Source organism: Saccoglossus kowalevskii, chromosome 15 (assembly GCF_978046115.1).
Source record: "Saccoglossus kowalevskii chromosome 15, keSacKowa6.1, whole genome shotgun sequence".
Lineage (NCBI taxonomy): Eukaryota > Metazoa > Hemichordata > Enteropneusta > Harrimaniidae > Saccoglossus > Saccoglossus kowalevskii.
The window spans coordinates 21,460,053-21,470,559 of record NC_140655.1 but is presented as its reverse complement, the minus strand read 5'-3'; the positions used below and the strand labels follow the sequence as shown (position 1 = coordinate 21,470,559).

The window sequence follows — 10,507 nt, the reverse complement described above, 5'->3', positions numbered from 1 at the left end:
GAGTTAACAAATTATTTGTTTTTTTTATTTCATTTTTCAAATATGCATTTAATTAATTTTCATATATTTGATATTTTTTTTATTTGTATTTTTAGTTGCTGGTATTTTTTTCAAGTTTTGTTAATCATGAAACCCCACAAGGGTGGTGATATTTAAAATAATAAAAAATAAGATTCACATAATAAAAAAAAATTACAAAATAAGATTCACATAATAAAAAAAATTACAAAATAATAAAAATTATAATGAATATTTTTTGTTTACTTTCATATTTATTTAAATCAGATTGAATCAGGATTAATAAGTTTATAAAATGGTCTGAAATTGGATAAGACCTGTGTGAACCGTTGCAGGCACAATAATTGGTTGTACAGAATGCAGCCTGTGGATAATTCTACTACTGTAGTTTTTCGTTGAACTTTTATAATATTATTAGAACTTAAAACCCAGTGAAATTGCTCAAAACATCAAAATAGTGAAAATAAATGAACAGATGGGGCAGATATTGTATAACAACGTTCATCGAGTGAGAGCGCCATCACACATGCGCCTTTATAACAAAAACAAAAGTTATTGCAGTTACATCTAGTGAGGGAGCTTGACGCTTGCATCAGTTTCAATATGGCGACCAAAGAGCTTCGAGAAATCGATCGCTACGTGAATTTATTGAAACAAGAAATATCCAAACAAGATCCCGTTGTTTTGAGTGTTGTGGTTGCTTTAGCTGTAGTTATTCTAACAATAGGTTAGTATTTTTTAACCAAATTGTGTTTCTGAAGATAATATTCCATTCACTGAACATATGGTACCATTTCAAAGGCACATGTGTTGTGGTTCAGAATAAAAATCTATTCGTAGTTATACCACATGTGCTTTCTTAGCTGCAATTCAGTAGTCTATATTTGTATATTTTGTGCGCAAAAACTCTGCGAGCATAAAATGAACCTTCCGATAAAAAATAACGCGATACAGAGAACCCAAGAACTAAATTATATAACTTCATATTGTCTATGAATGCGATCACAAAAAGACGGAACTGAGAGCGTGAATGAATGGATACTATTTGGTAAGAGTTCCTTAGGTCATGGAGCTCCATCCTTAGGCCCCTCTCGCCCATAACTCTAATCCCCCAACCCTGTCCCTCCACTACCCCTCCTCCATTTCAATTCTATATAACCCTCTTTAGATCACTTATAATTATTTGGAGGGGCATATTGAATTACATGGGAGCTGGAGTGTTGGTGCATAGTGTTGAGGGACTGTGGTTAGGGCATGGAGGTAGAAAAGAGAAGGAGTGAGGACGCTATTTAAGCCCATGTCAATCTTATAAACATCCTTTGTCTTCTCTCTGGTTAAGCCAATTATTGTTTTTGTTTAGAAGTCGTTTTATCTACATGATGATAGTCGCTTATTTACACAAGAAAACGAGAGTAGAACTGAAAAAAATAAATTCTGTTTAAACATTGTCTATAAAATTGAATGCGCAAACCATGAATAAAAGAATTGTGCGTGCGCAATGACCTTCATCGGGTCATAAAGGTCATTTCACACTTGTAGGCACTGGAAATTTTGTATATTGACGCTACCAAGATGTGTGATTACTTCTTTTCTGATATTTTTCATCGAAATAGTCATGCAACTTTGGACATTGATTAAAAAAATCCCACAAATTTTTGCAGTGAAATGTAAAGATACATGATAAGTTTATGACGAGATGTTTTGACGGGGCATTTTCATCGGTGTGCAGAACTGTGCAGATGTTGAAAATCGCGCCTTATGTTACAATAGATTTGGGGTATTGAGTACACTCAGCGTACATCTTTCGCTGCATTTTGTATTATTGTTATCTGTTTGGGCATGAGCAGTGCGTCGTGAATCTTTGTGAAGTTTCAGAATACAGCCGAAACATGTAAGCCGATTAATGGTGACACTTGACAGCGTGATTACCAAATAATTACAATGTGTACTGAGTAAATAAATCCAAAGCATCATGAAACCAGCGGAAACAATAGCGTTCTCACTCCTTCTCTTTTCTACCTCCATGGTTAGGGTTAGGGTTCAGGTAGGGGTGATCCGGTTTAGGGTTAGGGTTAGGGTTCAGGTAGGGGTGATCCGGTTTTAAAGAACTGTTGCAAAAATGTGAATCATCGTGTAGAATTTCCGGAAATTGAAACCTGGGAGAGTGGTCATGGAAACATGAAAAACTAAACCTAACCAAAACCATCATCCTAACCAGATTTTTGTACCTACATTTTTTTTTAAATGAAATTTTTTCAATGTTTCCGTCAATTCCACTTTACATTTTTGAATTATAAAAAGCAGAGGTCAGTTAGTGTTTCTCCAGAAACTTTAATGTATCAGTCAGAATTTGCTTGAGAGAGCAAGCTCCAATCATGGAACTACAAACCACAGGAAGAACATTGACTTTGTTTCTTTGGAAGTAGGATAATTGCTGCAGTTTTCGAACGTTTATTTTGACTGTTTATATTGTCACATTAAAAATAAGCTAACACAAGATGATATTTATTTTTGACACCACAGATACAATACTGATCGATAAAACAAATAAGATGTGAATTAATAGCTAACATTGTTAAAATTGAACAGGAATAACACTTTTACCCCATCATGAAATGAAGGCCAGAATTGAATTCTAAGTATTATGTGAACAAAGATTCATAGAAACCCATAAACATTTAAAAGTGAAAACTAACGACCTGTTCAATTTCACGCACAACCATCATCTTGACTGCAGTGAAGTACACTTCCATCATACGTAGCATGATAAAAAAAAATAATCAGAATGTAGATTTATCGTTTATTGATTCGGATAAAATAAACAATAAAACAACAAGTGCAAAAGACATTGTCTTCTTCATCTCAGCATTACAATAGACCACTCCCATCTGTGAAATATATCTGTTGTATCATTAGAATAATGATAAGTGGCCCTAAATGTGGAAGTTAATTTTTAGTGACTTGTTAACCAATATTATTCTTGGGTTAAAACTTGTAGTTTCTGCTCAAATACTCAATATTTTAACTGGTTCTATTTCATCTCATTTGATTGAGTTTTCTGTCACTTAATACTAATAATTAAGTTTATTGAAACTCAAATTTGAAATAAATACAATAATTTTAATGAAATTCATAATTATTACAGTTCTGTTCAAGATAATTCTCAGTAGAAAGAACACTAGAAGAGGTGTACTACTTGTTGGATTATGTGATTCTGGAAAGACCTTGTTGTTTAGTAAGGTGAGTGAATATGCTCAGCATCGAACAATGATAGTCAAACACAATGATAGTCAGTTACATCAGTCAGATACAGTACAAGCGTAATTTTTCTCCCCGAGCTTTACTTTTTCATAAAAAGTTCTCAAAGATATTATCATTGTTATGGATAATTTCAACTTTTTTTAGCTCCGTTGTCGACTTTGTCGAGTGGAGCTTATCATATGAGTGATTGTCCGTCGGAGTCTGTGTCAATGTTTTACTTTTTCGAGTTCTTCCTGAAAACTACAAGCCTGAATGCTTTAATACTTTGTGTATATGTACCTTGGGTAAACCTCTCTTAGATTTGTTCACTTTGTGATGTTTTGGTAAAAAGTGATACTTTTGACTTGTCGTAAAAAAATGCAAGTCTGATTGCTTTGATATTATATATAGGTACTACAGGTATACCTCTCTCAGATTTGTTTATTTCGTGATAAAAGTGTTATTTTCAACTTCTTGTTAAAAAAACTGTAAGTCCGATTGGTTTGATACTATTCATATTGTTCATTTTCTAATGATATCTTCAGTTCTTTAATTGAAATGTCCATTGATAACAGCAAAACTATCTCAGCCAACAGACTGCTTGATGTTCAGATTTGACCAATCTGTGTTAAGTGATGTTTGAATAAATTTGCATGGCTAAAGAGCAGAACTAACCAATGGAGAGAATCTTACTTTACATGGTTCAGATTTGACCAATCAAAAACTGAGTATGTGTCGTTTGAATATACATTTATGGCTAATAAGATCATCGATGCCAGGTGTATTTTGTAAATGTCTTGCATACCACAAAAAACACATTGATTCTAAACTACTACTAACAGGAGTCATTGGAAAAAAAAACAATACCATATTTCCTCTATTTGAAATGCACATTGCATTTACTGTTTACTGGATCATTAAAATATGACTTAATTTAGTGTTAATAATAGAACAAATACAGTAGTATAACACCAATGGCCAAATCAAAATCTATAAAAAAAATCAAAAATCTATAATTCCCGTCATTGGTTTGGTTAAAATTGTTATTGAATTACGAGAATTACAGACTTGTAAATAGTTGCACAAAAACGTTGGAGGACAAAAAACTTGATCATGAAATCTGTCAATTTTGTCTGATTCATTCCCGGTCAGCAGGAATATGCAGATTTAGATGAATATTTTACTGTATCAGCTTATGTTTTGTACCAAACAAGTTTTCAAGATGCACCATGGAATCATGGGACATTCAAAACTTGTCTATATCTCCCTGACATTCCCTCTATTGTTGTTCTATTTTTAGCTGACAAGCGGTAAATATGTGATGACACAGACTTCGATAAAAGAGAATTCCGGTACATATAAGCTACAAGGAGAGAAAAAAGGAGTTTTGAAAATATTGGATCTTCCAGGGCATGAGAGATTGCGTAATCATAAAATAGACCAGTTCAAAGACCAAGCAAGGTGGGTGATTACAACAGGCTTGCAGGAAGTATGGTGGCTGTCGCGCATTAATATTTTGTGTACATGCTTTGGAAATATCGTACCTTGGTATGGTAGGTACTTGTTGTGCCTATCATCACCTTTTTATGTAGCTGTTTTAATCATGTTAAATTCTCGTCATATATAGATATATATTGTTTAAATTTTCAATTATTTTATTTCTACATTTTAATGTCATTTATTAGGACAAAAGTTTTCAAAAGTCACTGTGGTTTTTTCGGACCCTAGTTATTTTCATTACTACCAAATTATCACCGACTTCTAGAACTAATGAAATGTGTCTCTTGTAAAATTGAAATGTTTACTGTATTGCATGCTGTCCAGTGATTGGTTAATATCAGCACGGATCATCTGAACTTGTTCCCCAGACAACAAAACATTTATTATATGAAAATGTGACTCAGAATCTCAAATAATTTTGGAATATCAATTGGCATGGTGCAATCCTCAAGTGTCAATAACAATGTCCCATGATTCCATGGTGCAGTCTTAGAGTGTAGGCAATAATGTTCCACATTTCCATGGTGCAATCTTAAAATGTAGACTACAATGTCTCATGATTCCATGGTGCAATCTTAGAGTGTAGGCAACAATGTCCCACAATTCCATGGTGCAATCTTAAAATGTAGACTACAATGTCTCATGATTCCATGGTGCAATCTTAGAGTGCAGGCAACAATGTCCCACAATTCCATGGTGCAATCTTAGAATGTAGACTACAATGTCCCATGATTCCATGGTGCAATCTTATAATGTAGACTACAATGTCTCATGATTCCATTGTGCAATCTTATAATATAGACAACAATGATCCAAGATTCCATGGTGCAATCTTATAATGTAGACAACAATGTTCCATGATGCAATCTTAGAGTGTATTAAAACTACAATGTTCCATGATTCCATGATGCAATCTTATAATGTAGACAACAATGTTCCATGATTCCATGGCACAATCTTATAATGTAGACAACAATGTCCCACAATTCCATGGTGCAATCTTAGAATGTAGGCAACAATGTCCCACAATTCCATGGTGCAATCTTAGAATGTAGACTACAATGTCCCATGATTCCATGGTGCAATCTTATAATGTAGACTACAATGTCTCATGATTCCATTGTGCAATCTTATAATATAGACAACAATGATCCAAGATTCCATGGTGCAATCTTATAATGTAGACAACAATGTTCCATGATGCAATCTTAGAGTGTATTAAAACTACAATGTTCCATGATTCCATGATGCAATCTTATAATGTAGACAACAATGTCCCATGATTCCATGGCACAATCTTATAATGTAGACAACAATGTCCCAAGATTCCATGGTACAATCTTATAATGTAGACTACAATGTCTCATGATTACATGGTGCAATCTTATAATGTAGATTACAATGTCTCATGATTCCATGGTGCAATCTTATAATGTAGACAACAATGTCCCAAGATTCCATGGTGCAATCTTATAATGTAGACTACAATGTCTCATGATTACATGGTGCAATCTTATAATGTAGACTACAATGTCCCAAGATTCCATGGTGCAATCTTAGAGTGTAGACAACAATGTCCCAAGATTCCATGGTGCAATCTTAGAGTGTAGACAACAATGTCCCAAGATTCCATGGTGCAATTTTATAATGTAGACTACAATGTTCCATGATTCCATGATGCAATCTTATAATGTAGACAACAATGTTCCATGATGCAATCTTAGAGTGTAGACTACACTGTCCCAATATTCCATGATGCAATCTTAGAGTGTAAACAAAAATGTCCCATAATTCCATGGTGCAATCTTAGAGTGTAGACAACAATGTTCCATAATTCCATGGTGCAATCTTATAATGTAGACAACAATGTTCCATGATGCAATCTTAGAGTGTAGACTACAATGTCTCATGATTACATGGTGCAATCTTATAATGTAGACAACAATGTCCCATAATTCCATGGTGCAATCTTATAATGTAGACAACAATGTCCCAATATTCCATGGCACAATCTTATAATGTAGACAACAATGTCCCAATATTCCATGGCACAATCTTATAATGTAGACAACAATGTTCCAAGATTCCATGGTGCAATCTTATAATGTAGACAACAATGTCCCATGATGCAATCTTAGAGTGTAGACAACAATGTTCCATGATTCCATGGTGCAATCTTATAATGTAGACAACAATGTTCCATGATTCCATGATGCAATCTTATAATGTAGACAACAATGTTCCATGATTCCATGGTGCAATCTTATAATGTAGACTACAATGTCCCAATATTCCATGGCACAATCTTATAATGTAGACAACAATGTCCCATGATGCAATCTTAGAGTGTAGACAACAATGTTCCATGATTCTATGGTGCAATCTTATAATGTAGACTACAATGTTCCATGATTCCATGGTGCAATCTTATAATGTAGACAACAATGTCCCAATATTCCATGATGCAATCTTAGAGTGTAGACTACCATGTTCCATGATTCCATGATGCAATCTTATAATGTAGACAACAATGTTCCATGATGCAATCTTAGAGTGTAGACTACAATGTTCCATGATTCCATGGCACAATCTTATAATGTAGACAACAATGTCCCATGATGCAATCTTAGAGTGTAGACAACAATGTTCCATGATTCTATGGTGCAATCTTATAATGTAGACTACAATGTTCCATGATTCCATGGTGCAATCTTTTAATGTAGACAACAATGTTCCATGATTCCATGGTGCAATCTTATAATGTAGACTACAATGTCCCAATATTCCATGGCACAATCTTATAATGTAGACAACAATGTCCCATGATGCAATCTTAGAGTGTAGACTACAATGTTCCATGATTCCATGGTGCAATCTTATAATGTAGACAACAATGTCCCAATATTCCATGATGCAATCTTAGAGTGTAGACAACAATGTTCCATGATTCCATGATGCAATCTTATAATGTAGACAACAATGTTCCATGATGCAATCTTAGAGTGTAGACTACAATGTTCCGTGATTCCATGGCACAATCTTATAATGTAGACAACAATGTCCCATGATGCAATCTTATAATGTAGACAACAATGTCCCAAGATTCCATGGTGCAATCTTATAATGTAGACAACAATGTTTCATGATGCAATCTTAGAGTGTAGACTACAATGTTCCATGATTCCATGAAGCAATCATATAATGTAGACAACAATGTTCCATGATTCCATGATGCAATCTTATAATGTAGACAACATCGTTTCATGATGCAATCTTAGAGTGTAGACTACAATGTTCCATGATTCCATGATGCAATCTTATAATGTAGACAACAACGTTTCATGATGCAATCTTAGAGTGTAGAAAACAATGTTCCATGATGCAATCTTAGAGTGTAGGCAACAATGTCTCGTGATTCCATGGTGCAATCTTAGAGTGTAGAAAACAATGTTCCATGATGCAATCTTAGAGTGTAGACAACAATGTCCCATAATTCCATGGTGCAATCTTAGAGTGTAGACAACAATGTCCCAAGATTCCATGGTGCAATCTTATAATGTAGACAACAATGTTCCATCTTAGAGTGTAGACAACAATGTCCCAAGATTCCATGGTGCAATCTTATAATGTAGACAACAATGTTTCATGATGCAATCTTAGAGTGTAGACTACAATGTTCCATGATTCCATGATGCAATCTTATAATGTAGACAACATCGTTTCATGATGCAATCTTAGAGTGTAGACTACAATGTTCCATGATTCCATGATGCAATCTTATAATGTAGACAACAATGTCCCAATATTCCATGGTGCAATCTTATAATGTAGACAACAATGTCCCAAGATTCCATGGCACAATCTTATAATGTAGACAACAATGTCCCATGATGCAATCTTATAATGTAGACAACAATGTCCCATGATTCTATGGTGCAATCTTATAATGTAGACAACAATGTTCCATGATTCCATAGTGCAATCTTATAATGTAGACAACAATGTCTACTGATTCCATAGTGCAATCTTATAATGTAGACAACAATGTCCCATGATTCCATGATGCAATCTTAGAGTGTAGACAACAATGTTCCATGATGCAATCTTAGAGTGTAGAAAACAATGTCCCATGATGCAATCTTATAATGTAGACAACAATGTTCCATGATTCCATGGTGCAATCTTTGCGTGTAGGCAACAATGTCCCATGATTCCATGGTACACTGCTAGGATTTAATGTAGGTTACAGAGTGATATTCCTGGGACTAGCAATAATTCCAGAATTAGAAATTTGACAGTGAGTTGACGGTTAACGAAGAGTTAATGTATTTGTTTTGTTTTTTCGATAGGTGTATTGTATTTCTCGTCGATAGCGTCACATTTCAGAAGGATATAAAAGAAGTCGCTGAGTTATTATATAATCTTTTGAGTGACCAAGTGATATCCCACAATGCATTGCCATTCCTGATAGCATGCAACAAGACAGACATCACCACGGCTAAGTCGTCTAATGTGATAAAAATACAGCTTGAGAAAGAGATGTAAGTATCATTTGCATATTGATGAAATGGGTGTGGTTAGTGTGCTCACATGCCAAGATTGTTGATTTGAATCGACCTACTTCTCACATTAGCAGAATCAACTACCAACCTTGCATGCTGGTATGTCCTGTTCGTTTCAATTGCCTCGGCTGACTGCTCATATTAACAAGAGAAACTACAGTCTCATGTTCTTGTATTTTATGAACATTTTAATCATCATGTATGCCATTGTGAGAGTGCCATATTTTACAAAAGACTGAGATTTTGGCAAGATGATTGTTTCTATTCTTTCTAGTTAGTTCTCTACTGGAGCTGCAATTTCTGGATCCTATTTGAATTTCCTTAGTACTTTTTGTCCGAAAATACTGTTGTAAATTGTTTTAATTTGATTTATTAATTAATTTGATGCAATTGATATATATATATATATACCCTTAAATTTGACTTTGTTCATAAATGCCAACACTGAGGGCGCTATCTGACATTATGATTTTGGACTTACCAGTTTGTTTTTTTTGTTTCATAGGAATACACTACGTATCACCCGTTCAGCTGCATTGGAAGGAATTGACAGTTCAGGAAGTAACAAAACCTATCTTGGAAAAAAAGGCAAAGACTTTGAATTTTCCCATCTTAAACCAATTAAAGTTGACTTTGTAGAGTGTAGTGCTAGGGGGGCCAAAAGTGAAGAAAGTGAGGGTGATATTAGTGAGATTGAGAAATGGTTATATCAAATTTCATAATCAATGAATATGATATTAATGTAACCTTTTCAACTGACCTCTGTAATCTGACACATTTAGTCTTCTTATGTTTTTGGTAGATGCAGTTGATCTTACACATTCAGTTTACTTTCAATCTGACATGTGTTCTTGTTTCTGAATTGCCCTTTTAGCATCAACACATTCTGTTGACCTGTATTCTGACATTCATTACTAGTTGACCTCTATATTCCGACAAATTCAATTGACCTCTGTATTCTGACACATTCAATTAACCTCTGTAATCCAACTTTAAGTTGATCTGTTATTCCAATGCATTAATTTGACCTCTGTGTTCTGACACATTCAATTAACCTCTGCATTCTGACACATTCAATTAACCTCTGCATTCTGACACATTCAATTAACCTCTGCATTCTGACACATTCAATTAACCTCTGTAATCCGGCACATTCAATTACCGGTAACCTCTGTAATCTGACACAT

General features: G+C 34.4%; 1 protein-coding gene across 1 annotated transcript; it reads left to right on the top strand.

The window, feature by feature from the left end:
- Positions 1-578: 578 nt before the first annotated feature.
- Positions 579-10,079, top strand: LOC100373590 (signal recognition particle receptor subunit beta-like). Its single transcript, XM_006822909.3, has 5 exons — positions 579-745; positions 3,164-3,258; positions 4,559-4,719; positions 9,108-9,299; positions 9,826-10,079. The coding sequence occupies exons 1-5, from the start codon at positions 622-624 to the stop codon at positions 10,040-10,042; spliced, it is 789 nt and encodes a 262-aa protein (XP_006822972.2). The 5' UTR covers positions 579-621; the 3' UTR covers positions 10,043-10,079.
- Positions 10,080-10,507: the final 428 nt, after the last annotated feature.

What these genes read in the sequence shown, in the direction of transcription:
- LOC100373590 (XM_006822909.3), top strand. Translation starts at nt 622, where the DNA reads ATGGCGACCAAAGAGCTTCGAGAAATCGATCGCTACGTGAATTTATTG. An exon ending in TGTAGTTATTCTAACAATAG is followed by an intron (nt 746 to 3,163) that starts GTTAGTATTTTT and finishes TAATTATTACAG; the next exon opens with TTCTGTTCAAGATAATTCTC. An exon ending in CAGTTCAAAGACCAAGCAAG is followed by an intron (nt 4,720 to 9,107) that starts GTGGGTGATTAC and finishes TTTTTTCGATAG; the next exon opens with GTGTATTGTATTTCTCGTCG.